The following is a 16,984-nucleotide window of genomic DNA, read 5'->3' as shown; positions in this document are numbered from 1 at the left end:
TCGTGATTTTCCATTTAATGTCTGTGGGCGTCTGGCCACCTCCCTGGTGCTGACGTTAGTGATCAGCCAGATGAGCCCAGGGTTCATCAATTGTGTCGATCTAAAGAAATGGCTTTGTTTGCGCTTTTCTGTGCCTTCCTGTTTTCTCTCCACTGATGCTGCTGTGCTCTTTGCTTCCTGTCTTCTGTTGCATGGCTCTAATTTGCTTTCTTATTCTAGTTTCTCCAAGAGGAAGCTGAAATCACCGATTCGAGGTGTTTTCTTTCTGATGTAGACATTTGGTGCTCTCAGATTCCTCCTAATTTCTACTGTAGTGGTATCCTGCAAATTCTGACATTCTACTTTTATCCTCTTTTTAGTAATTTCCCTTTTGATTAATTCTTTGACCTACTAGTTATTTAGATGTAAGTTATTTAATTTCCCAATCGTTTAAAAATGTCTAGATATTTTTGTTATTAATTTCTAATCTAATTACATCATGGACATGCAACATACTTTGATGTGAATCTTCAGATATATTGAACTTTGTTTTAAGGTCCAGAATGTCATCATCCTGGCAGGTGCTGCGTGTTTTCTTGGAGAGAATATGTGAAATGTGCTGAAATGTGCTGTCCATGTCAGTAAAGTGGCGTTTCTGATAGTGTTTTCCAATCTTCTTATATCCTTGCTGATTTTCTATCTTCCTGGGCTGCCAGCTATTGAGAGAAGGACATTAACATCTGTGACTGTGGTTATGGATTTGTCTATTAGTTCTTTGTTGCTGTCAGGTTTTGCTTCATGTGTACACTGATCCCTTTATCATTATGAAATGACTTATCCCTTGTATTATTCTTTGCTCCAAAATCTACTCTGTCTGATATTAGCAGAGCTCATCCAACTTTTGGCTTCTTACAGAATGCTGTATTTATTTTTCATGTTTTACTTTACTCTTCATATTTAAAATATATTTCTTACAAGCAGTTTATAGTTGAATCCTGATTTGTATTCAATCTGACAATCTCTGCCTTTTTACTGAGGCATTTACACCATTTACATTTAAGCTAATCACTGCTTTGATTATATTTAAATCTATCATCTTGTTTTCTGTTTATACTGTTCTTTGTTCCTCCTTCCCCACCCTTTTTCTTGCTTAGATTAATTGAATACTTTTTATCTTGCTATCTTACAGATTTATTTAGGTTTTGTAGTGTATATCTTTAACTTACCATAGCCAACCTTCAAATGATGTACCACCTGCGCGCAAACAGAATAAGAACGCCACAGTCTCTTCCTTCAACTTTCTCCTCTCTGCCTTAGTCTTCTTCCTGTTATGCCCCACATTACATTGCTATTTTGTTTTGGTTAGTCATTTATCTTTTAAAGAGATTTAAATAATAATTTAAAACTTTTTACAGATCTGCACATCAGAAGGACCCAACACTTACTGGGAGACAGAAGTGTCTTCCTAATTTATACTGCTCACGTTTCATCTTCATTTTCCCTCTGTCCAGAGGACTTCCTTTAATATTTCTTGTAGTGTGAGTTACCTGGTGACAAGTTCTTCCAACCCTTGCTGTCTGCCTTTATCTCTTGAAAGCCATTTTCTGTGGTGTAGAGTTCTTGATTGATGATTTTCCCTTTGGTTCTTCAGAGTTGCTATTCCACTGACTCCTTACTTTCATTGTTTCTCATGAGAAATCTGCTGTCATCCTTGTCTTTGTTCCTTGGTAGAGAAGGTTTCTCTTTTTTTCCCATTTTTAAGGTTTTATCTTTTTCTTGGTTTGAGCAATTTGATTATGATGTATTTTGATGTAGTTTTCTTCATTTATTTTTGGTGCTTGAGATTCATTGAATTTATTGGATCTCTTAGTTTACACTTGCTCTTGCATTAAGAAAGTTTGGGACCATTATTTTCTCAAGAATTTTTTCCATCACCTGTATTGGTTATGTATCACTAAGTAACAGATTAGGCCAAACTCAGTGTGGCCCTGCTCAAGGTCTCCCAGTCTGCCATCACCTCAGGCAACTGCAGGGCAGAAGCAGCTCCAGGTCTCTCATGGAGGATTCTATTATCTTGGGCCATTGGACTGACAGCCTCACATCCTTGGTGGCTATTGACTGGGAGTCACCTTCAGTTCCTGCTATGCAGCAATGCCCAGCATAGCCCTTGGCTGCATCAGCGGCCTGAGAGCCAGAATGAAAGCAAGGTCATCAGAAGTAGGTCACACTGAAGGTGGGGGACTGACACAAGGTGTGACACCTGAGGCAGAGCCACTGGGAGCTGTCTCTGGACTCTCCTTTGGGGACTGAAGTTACTCGTGGAGGCCGTGTGTTGTGGTCCCACTGCTCACTGGTGAACTTTTCTTTCTGTTTCATTCTGGATGGCTTCTCTTGCAGTGCTTTGGGTTCACTAGTCTTCACACAGTGCCTGATCTGCCCTCCACCCTTTCCATTGTGCTTGTCATCTCACACCTGTCACCCTCATCTCTAGGCAGTTGGCTTTTGTTTGCTTTCGACTCTCTCCTATCCTTTGGACACAAGGGATGGAGAGCTCCAACTCGGTCATCTGCTAGTTTGAACCGTACTCTCTACTCTGGGTTGATTGTAGTTGATTGGCTTTCACTGTGAGCCACTCTTCTAACTCTAGGATCATTGGATCCAGGTGTCATGGGTCGTACCTTTTCATGCTGGACATTTTTGTTTCCCTGTAAGTGTCCTTGAGGCTTGCTCAGGAGTGCAGTTGTTACTTGAAAACAGTTTGAACTTTTGGTTCTTGGTTTAAGATTTGTGAGATGGGACCAGAATGGCTTAGGGCTCATTTTGCCCTTTCACTGAGGCAGGACCCTTCTTAGGGTCTCCCTAAGCCCCATAAGCTGTCAGGTTTTTGGTATGACTGGGGAGACGGGCACTGTTTTCAACCCTGTGCCTGCTTTAAATACTGTTTGGGGGGAAGTTTTCTCTCTAGTCTTTGTAAATTCTTCCTGGTCTCAGGCAGTTTTATTGTACTCAGCCCAATGGTTCTCTGACCAACACTCACAGGAACACTCTGCATGGTCCTCTCTGCTCTTCTGCTCTTGATGGACTGCTCACAGCCTTTGGCCACCTCAACCACCCAGGCTGAACCCTATCCCCTAAACCCAGGGGGGCTGCTGATTCTGTGCTTTGTCCCCTTAGGTCCAGTTACTTGAAGAGTGTTTCATATCTTATGTCTTATTTTCTTGGCTATTTCACATGGCGTGTGAATCTGTCCCTGTTACCTGCCTTGGCCAGGAGCCTGCCAAACACTGGACATGCATTGTATCATCTGAGCTGCCAACAGTCTTCCAGGAGGGCAACAGGCATGTTGAGGAAAGTGTAACTCAGAGAGGACAAGTTATGTGTCCAGGGCCACTTGGCAAATAGGAGGGACAGTCAGTTTGAGCCCAGGCATTCTGGATCTTGGTCACTGCCCTTCCCTGCCCCATCCACATCTCACTTGGGTTTACAGCTTCCCCCAAACCCTAATGCTGGAGTGGGGGAGTTCAGGCTATCAGGATCTGTAGCCCTTCACCCTGCATCCTCCATCTTGCTCCTCCCTGAGTTCTGAACACCTGCTGTTCTAACTGACCCACAGGGACAGTCTCTTCCCTCCCACCTCTAACAGGTCCTTGTGTGTTGTGGCCTCTCCACCCACTGGGGACCTGGGAGAAGTCCTGGGCCTCTGAGTCCTCTGACTGTGATGAGCAAGTCCACCAGAACTGACCGCCAGGCTCTGGCCACCCTGCCACACACCCACTGATCCCCTTCTCCCTTGCCCCCCTTCCATGACTGCAGAAACAGCTGCAAGCAGCTCTAAAATGGAGGACCCACGTGAAAGACGGTGCACTGCACAAATAGAGGAGGGTAATAATAATAATTGCAGGTTTGAGATTCATCTGCGAGTGCTGGGGTGCCTGGCCTTGCCCTCCCTACACGCGGCTCTTGAGGGAAAGGTCACCCCTAGCCAGGGCTGTAAATTCCCATAATGTGGGTATAATTAGCACGTGCTGTGTTTGGATGCTTTCCTTGGCACGGTTCAGCAGGGTGCTGGACGAGCTTTCTCCCTGCAATGGACATGCCTCTTTTCATTTCTACTCTTTGAACTTCATGCTGGATATTTGTTCCCAGTTCTACCTGGGTCATCCTGACTCTGTCATTGCCATGTCCCTTTACTCATTCCCTCATGTGTAGCATCTATCAAGGCCTTCCATGAGCCTGGCACATCCCCCACCCTGAGGACGCCAGTGGTAGAGACAAACCAGTAGCATGAAAATTCCCCTGGGAATATACCTGGACCTGCTATAGCCCTGCCTGAGGTGCCACATGGTCTCGCCCTTGGAGTAGGGGCAGGCAGTGACAGGGCAAAGCAGACAGGGGACACATGTCCTGGTATCCAGTGCAAAGGAAGCATCAGCCGGGCTGTAGTTTCTGGAGAGGGACCCAAGACAGCAGAGGGTCTCTGGGGCTCTTGCAGCCAACATGCCATGCACACTGATGGGCCAGGGTGGAAACGGCTGTCACCACAGTGTCCTGATGGCCACTGTTGGCCCCATGCTAGGGAGTGGAGTGGGATAGGCTGGACTAGTGACTGGAGGTGAGCCTGGGCAGCCCTAGCTAAGGAACAGTGGCCAAGTACAGCCCCTGTCCTCTGGGCTTGCTTCTTCCCTCCTTTTCTCCCCGGAGTGGGCACAGGCTTTTCCCCCAGGCCTGCCTTCCTGTGCAGAAGCCCCTCTGCTTCCCAGGCTAGGAGCCACAGGCTTATGGGCCCTAAAACTGGACGTGATTGGGCTTTGGGGAGATGGACACCTGAACCATGGTCCAGTTAGGTACATGGTGCCTGCAAGTCTGAACTTGAAATTTTCATGCAGGCACCATGTACCTAACCCTGGGTCCACACTGCAGCTTCTCTGGAACCAGAGTGACTTCCTCTCAGGAAAGCCAGTGGGAGTAGTGAGTAGGTATGTGTCTGAGGACACACAGGCGAGATGGGGCCGAGGGCCTGAGCTGCCCATCTTCATAGTGGTCCTCTGACATGATGGCCTCTAGTCTCTACACCTTATCACTCTAACTCAGCGAGACCTGTCCTGGGAATAGGGTGAGAAACCAGACAGATGAGCCCCTGCCCTTTGAGCAGGCAGAGAGAAGACAGACCATCCTCCAAGAATCCCACACAGAAACAGGCCTGCACCTGTGCCACTGTGCCAATGCCGCCTCTCTCACTGAGCCACCTGTGTGCCAGGCTTAGCCACGGTGCTGGGATGCTCATGGCCTCACGCTGGGGAGAGAGTAGTGGGTGAATGCTAGTCCTGAGTCAGTGGTGTCACCTGCGTACACTTCCTCCCATCTACCTTGACTTCACCCTCTTCAGTGTTCACATTCAAGGTGTCAATTTGGTGAGGTCCTATTTATCCACTTTGAGGTTATTATCTGGATTGGGCTTTTGTTGTCAAGTCTGAGATCTCTTTGCCTAGTCCTAGATCCTGAAGGTTTTCTTTTTTCAGTTTGTTTGTTTATTTATTTATTTATTTATTTATTTATTTATTTATTTATTTATTTATTTATTTATTTATTTAAAGTACAGATGTCCAACTGCTGAAGCACCATTTGTGAAAGGACTGTCCCTCCTCCACTGGGTCTTTTGTACCTTTTGTCCAGATACACTTTTGTGGACTCGCTTGAGTTCCTCTGTTCTGTCCCACTGATCTGAGAATCTGTCCCTCCACTGTTGCCCCACATCTGTCCTCTGTTGTGGCTACTCAGTGCTGTCCTGTAGCCACAGCACACCTTCATGTTGGGAAGCGCAGTCCCTCCACTTCAGTCTTCTTTTTCAGAATTGCTTGGCTTCCTGGGACCCTTCCCTTTCAATGTAGATTTTAGAGTACCTTGTCTATGTCGATGAGAAAACTTGAGTTTTTGTTAGGAATTATGGTAAATCTATAGATCAGTTTTGGGGGAAATCGATATATTTTCTACATTGAGTCTTCCAATTTGAACATTTTCTCTATTTAAATACTCCTTTGGTTTCTTTCATTGGCCTTTTGCAACTTCAGCATGCAGACTTCTAGGTGTTTATGAATAGTATTGTACTTCTTATTTTGCTTTTCACTCATTTGATATTGCTTTAGAGAGATGTGATTGATCCTTGTGTATTGTTCTTGTTTCCTGCAACCTTGATAAATTCACTAAAATTCCAGGAGTTTTTCTGTAGGATTTTTTCTACAGAGATGGTCATATCATTTGTGAGTAGAGTCAGCTTTCTTTCTTCCTTTCCAACCCATGTGCTTCCTATTTCCTGTTCTTACCTAGTGCCCTGGCTGGGACTTCCAGCATGGTGCTGACTCCTGGAACAGTCTCTTGTCAGCTTTAGGTTATTCATGAAGGCTTTGTATTGAGGGAGTCCCTACCCCCACTTAGAGTTTTTAGTCATGAATGGTTGCTGGGTTTTATCAAAAGCATTTTCTCTGCTGATTGATGGGAATCACATGATTTTTCTTCTTTAGCCTGCTGATACAATGGATTGCATTGACTGATTGGCATATATTGAACTAGCCTTGCATACCTGAAATAAATACTGTTTGGTCAAGGTATAGCATTTCTTGTTACAGATTGCTGGGTTCCATTTGCTGTGGAGTTTTGCATATGAGTAATATTGGTCTGCTTGTTTCTGTGTGTGTGTGTGTTTATGTGCATCTGTGTGTATGCATATGTCTGTTTTTATGTGTATGTGTATTCATGTATACTTGCATGTATATGTCTGTGTATAGTAGTGTATGTGTGTATATACCATCTTTGCCAGTTTGGGCACTGGGTTAGTAGTGAGGGAAAAGGTGTTTCCTCTCTTGTTTTCTGGAAAAGATTATGAAAATTGATATTTATTCTTAACTGAATGTTCAAGTAAAATTCTCCAGTGAAGCCATCTGGGACTGGAGAGGAATTTTCAGGAGCTTTTAATTACAAATCAATTTTTTTAGTGGTTATAGCTGGTTAGGTTATCTCTTTAACCCTGGCTAAGTTTGTGTAGTTTGTGGTTTTTCAGGGAATTGGTTCATTCCTCTAACTTGTCAAGTCCGTGAACCTGCAGGTTTTTGGTTTTCCTTGGACAGCTTCAGGTCTGCTGTGGGCTTCCGGGGTCAGTCTTCCCTCTCTGTCAATCTTGCTGAAGCTTCACTGGTCTTCTTGCTCCTTCCAAGGACCAGCTCTTGGTTCGGTATTGCCTTGCGCATGCCTGGGTTTGTTTTGCTCTTTTTCCCCCACCCATCCCCCTTTCTCTGGGCAGGGTTCACTCGCTGATTTAAGGTGTTTTCTGTGAGCATCTCCCATGGTCTCCCCCAACGCTGCCTGGGGTGCATCCTACTGGTGTTTGCTGCATTGCATTTTAATTTTCATTCAATTCTATGTATGTTTTATTTCCTCTGAGACTTCCTCTTTGGTCTTTGGGCTCTGGAAGGGGGTTCTTTAATCTTCCCGTGTTTAAGGATTTCCTGCTGTCTCTCTTATTGGCTCTGGTTCCTGCTCCTTCTGTGCATCCTCCTCCTTTTTGAGCACATCTGTACTTCCTGACACAAGAAGCCCCAGCTGAGCTGGAGGTTCACTGCTCTTCCCTGGAGTCAGCCACCTCAAGAAGCCATGGGGACGTTTTGCTGATCTAACCCTGTACCACCGTCACATATACTAAAATAGCTCCCCACCATCTTGAAGTGGTAGGAGGTACTTTTCCAGAGTGTTTTATAATGCAGGTGTGTTATTTCAGTTTTGTTTGTATGATTCAGGATTCAGGACCCCACGTGGGGCAGTGGGTTTAATCTCTAGCCTCCTCCTCCATGGGATTTCTTCATTTATGGAACTTCTGCTAATGCCCTCTACAGAAGGTGCCCTTGCCCTGAATGGGAGCTTGGCACTGCACACGCCGCTGCCCACCCCACCTGCAGTCGGCAGAGGCAGAAGGACATGGGGGATGTCTCGTCTCTGTTCTCTGAGGGTCTCCATTATCCCCAGTCATTTTCCCACAAGGAGCCCCTTTGACAAAGGAACACTATGAAGCTCCTGTTGTGTACGCTAGTGAGGACACCGCCAGGCCTGGGCTGGTGAGGCTAGAACGTAACAAGCCCCTGAGACATGGGCACACATTTCCCATTAGAGTGTGGAACTCACTTGCCCCCTGCCCTCAGCCCTTGGCCTGCGGGACCTGGGCTGGAGGTCTTGGGAGCAGACCCACCCAAGGCTAGGCCTTGCAAGTCTGTCTCCTGCTGGACAGTGGAGCATCTTCATTGAGGCTGGTTGCCCAGGTCTCCCCCAGCCACCCACTGGCCATGGGGCCGCCTGTTCCCCCAACACACGGGGAAAGAAGGAAGAGAAGCCAGAGGCGGCACACAGGCAGCCCATAAATATTTCTAGACACAGCCAACACGTCTTACTGGGCAATTTGCTTTTTAAAAAATTGCGCTCTAATTTTAAGTGAACAGCCCCTAATTATGGTGATTTACAAGGCACCTGGGGACCGGGTGGTATTTGAACATGGCAGAGGCTGAGCAGAGATTGATCAGCAGGGCATAATTCAATCTGCACATTCTGATAAGACGTGGTGGCTGCCCAGGCGCATCTGAGTGGGGAGGTGGCCCCTTGCCAGGGCGAAGCAGGACGGGTGCAGCAGGGAGAGCCAGTCGGGGAAGCAGGGCTGAGAACCCCGGGGCAGCCGTGGATGGTGGTCCCTCAGGGCCTGCAGGATGGCCATAGCTTGATGGGTTTCACACACATGGATCTGCCTTTATTTGGGATTTTTGCTGAGGTTGGCGTGGGTTGCTCCTGCCCTGTGCTGACTTGGAGAGCAGTGCTGTCAGAGGTGGCCGCCTTCTCCCAAGAATGCTAGAAAGGAGCTGCCAGGACCTGTACCCAGCCCACACAGGAGCTGTGCATGAGCCAGGGGAGCTGGGGACACCTCGTGGGCTCCAAGCTCTTGCCCAGTCCTCAGAGCTATAGTTAGTTAGCTGCATTCTTCAAATGCAGAATGACCAGGACCTGGGGAGGGGCTTGGGAAGGCATGGCACCTGGAGGACATTGTCACACCAGGGCTCTGGGTGGGGGGACCCTGGAGACTCCTTCCCGATCTGCTCCTGCCTGCACCCCGCCCTGCAGCTCCCTGCTTCCCCGACAGCTGCCAGAGAGTCAGCCCCTCTGACATTTAGGGGAAAACATTCATAGTCAAGAGCAGAAGGCAGAAATGAAAGGATTTTCTTGGTAAAAGGTCAGAGTGGTTTCTCTTATTTTTGTTTAAAAATGGTTTGTGTTGAACTATGACAAGGCTAAATGTATTAACAGGGCGCAGGAGCAGGAGGGGGCCAGGGGTCGGCCCAGGTGAGAAAGCAGGAAAGTGCAGGTAACGAGCTAGACAGGCAGCTGAGGGGGGCAGCAGGGCAGCTGAGGGCGCAGGGCAGCTGAGGGCTATGCACTGGACTGTGAAGGTCACATGGTGGCGGGGGGCAGTGGGGAGCAGACTACCCAGATAGCCACATCCAGGTGAGCATGGAAGAGGGCGCTGGCCATGCCCCCCAGGTCCCCTTGCCCAGGTAAGGAGTGAGCTGGTAGGTAGGCGCGCACTGCTAGGCTGGAGCACGCCCACGTGAGCTCCTCAAGGAGGCACTGCCAGGACCCACGGGCAGCCGCCTCCCCGTCTGGCAGGACAGCTGGGCAGAAGGGAGCTTTTTTAAAAATTTCTTTTGTGGTCGTAGATGGACAGAATGCCTCTATTTTGCTTGTTTATTTGTACGTGGTGCTGAGGATGGAACCCAGTGCCTGACACACACTAGGCAAGCGCTCTGCCACTGAGCTCCAGCCCCAGCCCAGGAGGGAACCTCTTAAGAGTGTTATGGAGACATCCGGGTACCATGCACTTCACCCACTGCAGTGCACACTTGGTTCTCTGTAGCATCTTCACAGTGCCCGGCTGCCACCAGCCTGTTCCCAGAGCATTTCCATCGCCCCACTAAGGAGCCAGGTGCCCAGCAAGCACCCCACACCCTGCCCCACCCCGCACCTGTGCCTTCCTCCTCGGACCTGGGTGGGACACACACATGGTGGGACCTGGGCCTGTCCTGGTGTGTTTTCCAGGCCCCTCCTGTGTGGCTTGCTTCGGGCTCCGTTCCTTGCTATGACAGCACAGTGTTCCCTTGATGGACACACCACACTTTGCCCCTTCATCAACCGATGGCCTCCACACTTTGACTGTTATGAATAATGTCACTGTGGACGCGTGTCAGGTTCCTTGGGCACAGTCCTGGAGTGGAGTCCTGTGGCATGACCATTCCGAGGGAGCCCAGGCTTCTGTGGTCACTGAGTCATTTATATTCTTACTAGCAGTACAGAAAGTTCCGGTTTCTCCCCATCCTCAGCACACGTTTGTCTTTTTTACTGTGGCCACCCTAATGGGTGTGAAGTGGTAGCTCACTGTGGCTCTGACTTACGCCTCCCTCGGGATCCAGCTTTGCATCTGCTTATTGGTCATTTATGCGTCTTTCTTGGAGAAATGTCCATTCACACCCTTCACCCAGTGCTTAATTGGCCATTTGTCTCTCTGGCTGAGTAAGAGCTCTGCATTCACCCTACTCCACCTGGCCAGTGTGGGCCTGGCGCATGGACAGTTGAGGCCACAGGGTAGTATAGCTGGGGGCAGGGGTAGTGGGTACTGCTAGTCCCTCTTTGGAAGTTCCTGGGTGCATTGAAGTCCCTTGCCAGCATGGGGTGTCTGTCCACTCTACCCAACCCAGATGCCCCAGCTGGCTTGAACCCCCTCTCCAGCCCGTGCCCCAGGACAGTGCCAGGGCAGCTTGCCCAGACCTACCAAGTAATCTGGGCAGGCCCAAACTCTCTGGGACTCTGTTTCCCCCTTTGTGCCAGAAGGGTCCTGCCCTCATTCCCACGGTAGCTCAGTGTTTGGAGCATCTGTCCTGTCTGAAGGCTTCCCCTGGTCACTGATGACACACCCTTATTGCCCTTCCCCTGGTTGTAAGTGGTGTGCACATAAAGAAGCAGTAGAAAGGATCCATCTGGACTCCAGAGTCCCTGGAACCAGGACCAAACTTCCACTGTGTCCTCCCAGACTGCCTGGCACCCCTCCCTTCCCAGCTCCCAGGCAGCTGGAAGGAGACTGCTGGTCCCAGGGTCACACACTGGGAAACCACGCTAGGTAGGGAGCCCTCGCTCAAGGCCACAGGGCCTTGCAGTCTGGAAGATCTTGAGGGTTTGCCCTGGGCCCCCCTAGAGACCTCGCCACTATGAAACCTCCCACCTATGGATCCAGTTTTCCTTCTGAACTGAGGGCAAGGGAGGCCCAGGTTCCCTGGCATCCTGCCCACACAGCAGCCACCCAGCCGGCCAGAGGAGGGATTGGAGCCTCGTCTGCTGGCTGTAAAGGCAGCCCCCTCCCACCCTGCTGCCTGTCCAGTTAACAGACCCTGCCCGCCATGCCCCGGGCAGCAGCCCTCTTTGCTGGTGACCTTGAACCAGGCCTCTCTGAGTGCAGAACATGCAGGACGGTCCCTCCCCAGCTGCACAGACTGAGGGAAGCTGCTGGGAACAGCAGCCTGAGACCCACCTGACAGACCCGAGCTCCACCTCTGCCTGTGGCTGTGTCCCCTCTGCCCTGCCCTGTGGTTGGAGGGGATGTGGGGAGGGAGGGAGGGCAGGCCGCCTGCTGCCTGTTGCTGACTGTCCCATGTCTCCTGCTTGCAGGCCACAGGATCCTCGGGCTCCAAGATGCAGCTGCTGGAGACGGAGTTCTCCCGCTCGGTGCCTGAGCTCATCGAGCTGCACCTGCTTCGCCAGGACAGCATCCCCGCCTTCCTCAGCTCCCTCACCCTCGACCTCTTCAGCCGCCAGACGGCCGCCTAGCCTGCAGCGTGGGCCAGCTCCGCAGCGTCCCTGAGCCCCTGGGCCAGGCAGGGCAGCGTCATGGTGTCAAGCTGCCTCTCAGCCCCAGTGGCAGTGCTGAAGCAGCCCAGGCAGGTGCTGGCCCTGCCTGCCCCCTCTGCCACGGCACCTGCCAGGAAAGGACAGTGTCTTCCCTGGGTCCCGGTCTCCCTCCTGCCACTGCATCCTGCTCTGGAGTTAGGCCTGAGGCCTCTGCTCTGTGGCGCTTCTGTGCCCTCTCCTCAGATGCCCTCACACCAGCCACCCTTCCCTGCTGCTGTGCTGCTCAAAGTCCTGTCTGTCCTGGAGCCTGGCCGTTGGCCTGAGGCCAGGAGCCCAGTTCATCGCCTTGTGAAATAAAGTTTCTCCTCCATCTGCCCTCCTCCTGGCTCTGCATCTGAGGCCCAGGCTGCCTGGCTCCCAGCTGTGATGTCCACATCCAGCGCCATGTTCCCCTGGACAGCAGAGATGGTCCCCACTCAGGTCCAGGCCCAGGAGGCACTGGGAGGGTGGGCGAGCAGCCCTGGCCGGCAGGTGTGCTCTGGAGGAGGGGTTTTGTCAGCAGCACCTGCTGTTTTATGCAGCTGTGGCCTGTCTCTCTGGAGCCTGGGTCACAGGCATTGTGGGATGTGAAGCTGGCTGGGCGAGGGAGGGTATGCTTGAGGTGGCTGAGAGCGAGGCCTTGGAGCCAGGCTCCCTAGGCCTGACCCCAGCTCTGCTACCTATGGCTCGTGACCTCATGCAAGTGGCCCACCCTAAGTCTCCCTCCTCACCTGTAGGCCAGTACAGTCCCTCCCCAGGAGGTTAGAGGTGTGCTCCTGCACACAGCAGGCACTCAGTAGTGGCCAGAGCCGAGTGACCAAGGCCCACCCTGCCCTGATCACTCCCTCTGTAGGCTCTGGCCAGCCCTGTCCCTTTGCCTGGCAGGGCATCTGTCCCTTCGGCTCCAAGCCTTCCTCTTGTCCATGGACCTGGCAGAAGATCTTTCATGGCCAGGGTTCTGGGACATGGGGATTGGGGGATGCTGCTCTTATTGACCAGCCTGTCACATGGGAGCCAACCAGGGGCTTGAGGACTGTGGGGGAGTCCCCTGCTATGCTGCCATAGCACAGTCCTATGGACGGATGGTGGCAGTGAGGGCCACAGTGGTGGTGGCAGCTCTTGGCACTGAGCCACCCACACCTGCCCGTGGCCACAGGCAGCCATGCTCAGGTCCTGGAGTTGAGAAAGGCCTGCTGGGCTTTTCAGGCTGCCTCGGTGGAGTCACTCATTGTCCTTCATCTGGACAGTTTTTGAGCACCTGCTGTGTGCTCTGCTTTGTTGCAGGTTCCAAGGATGCAGAGGAACAGCAGGTTCTCTGTCCTCTGCTGGGTGAGCTGTGGACCCCAGCTCTGTGCTGGCCTGCTGTCCCTCCATTTAGGAGCCCCAGAGCCACCATGGGATGGGGGTGGGTCTCCATGGTGTCAATGGACCCCATGCAGAGACACTGGGCAGAGGACCAGGCCAGTAGCAGGCCCAGCTCTCCCCCGACCCCAAGGCCTGGATCTGCACATTGTGAGTGAACCAGCTGAGGCCAGGGGCCACCAGCAGTGACAAAATGCTCAGATTAGAACCTGACACAAAATCCTTGACCCGGGAATTCTTGCAAGGCACGCGTGTGTGTGTGTGTGTGTTTTCACATGTGCATGCACGATCCAGAGAACAGATGGGTCAGGACCTCCAAGCTGATGTTCTTGGAGGCGTGGCCAGAGCCAAATCCCAGCCAACCAGGGCAGGAACGGAATTCAGAGAGACTTTGGGATAGAAGCCGAGGACTGGGGCTCAGAAGCCTGGAGGAGCCACGGTCCCACAGGCCTCATCACCAGACATGCGCCCCATGGCAGGAACCCACAGACACAGCCATGGGACTCCACCAACTGTCCCCAAACCATTGTCACCTCAAGAGTCAGGGTCGCTGCCCTGATCTTTCAGCTGTCTAGCCTGGACCAACTGCCCACACCTCCCACCCCAGCTAATGTAGAATCAGTGGACCCTGGACAGCTAACAGGCCACAGGGCCCTTCCCCAAGTACCACCTCATAGAGTCCCAGCCTGGGTCTCCTTCCTGCCTCAGTCTCCCCACCCCCCTCCCTCCCAGCCAGAGGTCCAGGGACTGGCTCTGCCCTGCTCATCTCCCCCTCAGGGTCCCCACCAGGCTCAACCCACCCACCCAAGGCGCTCTGCCAACAGATGCTGGATCACATGGTTTTCCTGGGCATAGGCAGAGGGACAGAGCAGCCCCAGCCCCAGGAACAGGCCAGGAGAACAAGGTGCCTGGTCACCTATCTCAGGCTGAAGGAACCCACCTGCCACTGGAGTTTGTCACACCTCTTCGTGCACCTGCCAGGTGGGAAGGAAATGAAGGAGTTAGGGGTGGGTACGCACAGGCCTTGGTTCCCCCGGCCCCTGGCACCCCGGCCAGGGAAAGTTCTGGGTCTGGCAGATCCCTGGCTTCCTCCAGCTCCTTAGTAGGCGCTGACGCTAAATGGTTCTTAAGCTGCTAATGACTAATTTTAAGGGATTAGTGCCGCAGCGATAAACTGTAATTGCCAGGATGTAACAGGATTTGCTGAGTCCAGGGCTCCTCCAGCTCCCCCGGGCCAGGAGGACAGCGCCGCCTACTGGGGCCTCCCGGGGACCCTGGCTGCCCACCCAGTGCAACCCTGCCAGCCTCCCGCTGCCCAGCCCGGGACAGCCAGGCCGGGCCCTGCGGGCCGGTTACTGCTCCTGTCCCCTCTGCATAGCACAGAGTGAGGAAGGAAGTGAATCGCTAGGTTTTTTCCGGCTCCTGCTCCTCAGAGTGCACTGTGGGACCCCAGCCCAGCTGCTCAAAAAGGTGGGTTTACAGGCGTAGCCCCCAACCGCATCTGTGAGAATCTGCTGCAGTGGACCAGGCGTGTGGACCCCCACTCAGGTTTGTGGAGTTCAGCTGATTGAAGCTTCCCAACAGAGTTGTCCCCCCCTCCACACTGCAAGTCGGGTGGCATCAGGGCTCAAGGACAGGGTAGAAAGGTGGGGACTCCCATGGTCACATGCAGGTCCTGTCAGACCTGGACTCCAGCCCAGCAGCCCCTGCTGCAGATTCAACCCCAGCTTCCGAGTCACCCTTGGTCCACTTCCCCTTAGGGCCCAGGGGCTTGATAGGGCCCCACCTCCAGGAGTGTGCGTTCATGTGTTTGTACACACAGCGTGTACATGGTGCTTGGTCACCTGTGTCAGGCTGAAGGAACCCACCTGCCACTGGAGTTTGTCACACCTCTTCGTGCACCTTCCAGGTGGGAAGGAAATGAAGGAGTGAGGGGTGGGTACGCACAGGCCTTGGTTCCCATGTATATGTGCACACACACAGTGTGTACGCATGTGTAAGAATGCTTCGGGCCTAGAGAAGGAGATGGCCTCCCCCAGTGCACACAGCGAGAGCCCAGCCTCCCATCTGTTGTAGTTTGTTTTTCTCTCTTTTCTTTGCCTTTACATAATTTAGTGCATTTTAACATTAAAACAAAAACTCCCAGCAGGAGTTTGTAGAGTGGAAAGAAAAGCCTCAGCCAGTGGCACACGCCTATAATCCTAGTAGCTTGGGAGGCTGAGGCAGGAGGGTCAGGAGTTCAAAGCCAGCCTCAGCAACAGTGAGGCGCTAAGCAACTCAGTGAGACCCTCTCTCTAAATAAAATACAAAATAGGGCTGGGGATGTGGCTTAGTGGCCAAGTGTCCTGAGTTCAATCCCCGGTACCCCATCCCCCAAAAGAAGAAAAGCCCCCTCCTCTGTCCCCATCCCAGGTCTCTGCCTCATAGGTGGGTTTGCACGTGGAACATATGGACGTGTGAAGATCTGGGTATTTCTTTTGATTGTGTATGTGGTTTTCAAAATAACTGCGTTTCATCCTGTCGCTTGGTTTTTCTCAGTTAACAGTACGTCTTGGAAATGTGCCGTGAAAGCATCGCCGTCTATTGCATTGGCTTATCTCGTTGTGTCCCAAACCCTGAAATCTCATTGAGAACCATGTCGCACACGCACTAGATTCTCTGCTAAAGTAAAGCTTCCAGCACCTTCCAGTATTCCATAGTTCTGAACCCTTTATGTGACTGTATTTTATTTTAGGTTCTGGGAATCGAACTCAGGGGCACTGAGCCACATCCCCAGCTCTTTTTTGTATTTTATTTAGAGACAGGGTCTCACTGAGTTGCTTAGGACCTCGCTAAGTTCCTGAGGCTGGCTTTGATCTCACAATCCTCCTGCCTCAGCCTCCTGAGCTGCTGGGATTAGAGGATTGCACCACTGCACCTGGCTCCTGTGACTGTATTATAAAGCAAATGAAAGCTAAGTTCCAGGTTCAAATCGGCAAACGTCTTGCTTGAGAACCTTCTCCTTGTGGACCTGACCCCACTCGCTGCCCTGCACCATGCACCAGGGCCTTTCCAAGGGGGATGCAGACGGCTGTCCGGCTGGTTGGATTTTAGCAGTTGCTGTTCCTGAGGACTGGACTCCTCTGGGGACCGTGAGCTCACCAGTGTCATCCCCGCCTCGTGCTGTCTTTCCTCATTGGAAGCTCTTCACCCACATCCTCGCCAGGCTAGCTCTCTGGAATGGGCTCCGCCATGACCCCCGAGTTCACGGGTTGAAGTCCCCCATACCTCAGATGGGACTATTTGGAGATGGGCCTTTAAGTAGATAATTAAGGCAACCGAGGTCACTAAGGTGCCCTAGTCTAATCTGACTAGGGTCCTTATACAAAGAGACAAGGACACAGATGCACAGAGGGAGGACTGCATGAGGACACAGGGAGAAGATGGCATTGGTGTGTCAAGAAGAGAGGCCTCAGGAAGAGCCAGCCCTGCCCACGCCTGGCCTTAGACCTGCAGCCTCCAGGACGTGGAGAATAAGCATCTTGTATAAGCTGCCCCATTGCGGGGCCCTGTATGGCTGGCAGCGAGGTCCTGCCCCTGCCGCAGTGGCCCCATTCTTCCTCCTACATGACGTTTCATTCGTCGCAGAACTGACGAGTACATATGGTGCACAGATATTACAGTACATGTCGTCACGCATTTT

At 51.9% G+C, this 16,984-nt stretch overlaps 1 protein-coding gene across 2 annotated transcripts in view; it reads left to right on the top strand.

Moving 5' to 3' along the window:
- The window catches only part of MAD1L1 (mitotic arrest deficient 1 like 1), a gene marked incomplete at its 5' end in the record, with an annotated part of 369,275 nt that extends 357,002 nt beyond the window's left edge, over positions 1-12,273 (top strand). For both annotated transcript variants that reach the window (XM_079120677.1, XM_079120676.1), the window contains one exon: positions 11,722-12,273. In XM_079120677.1, coding sequence (XP_078976803.1) covers positions 11,722-11,880 — 159 coding nt within the window. In that variant the 3' untranslated portion in view covers positions 11,881-12,273. The remainder of the gene's footprint in view (positions 1-11,721) is intronic.
- Between the last annotated feature and the right edge of the window lie 4,711 nt (positions 12,274-16,984).

The sequence above is a fragment of the Sciurus vulgaris genome, assembly GCF_902686455.1.
Source record: "Sciurus vulgaris genome assembly, chromosome: 18".
Classification (NCBI taxonomy): domain Eukaryota; kingdom Metazoa; phylum Chordata; class Mammalia; order Rodentia; family Sciuridae; genus Sciurus; species Sciurus vulgaris.
This window is presented reverse-complemented; position numbering and strand designations above follow the sequence as displayed.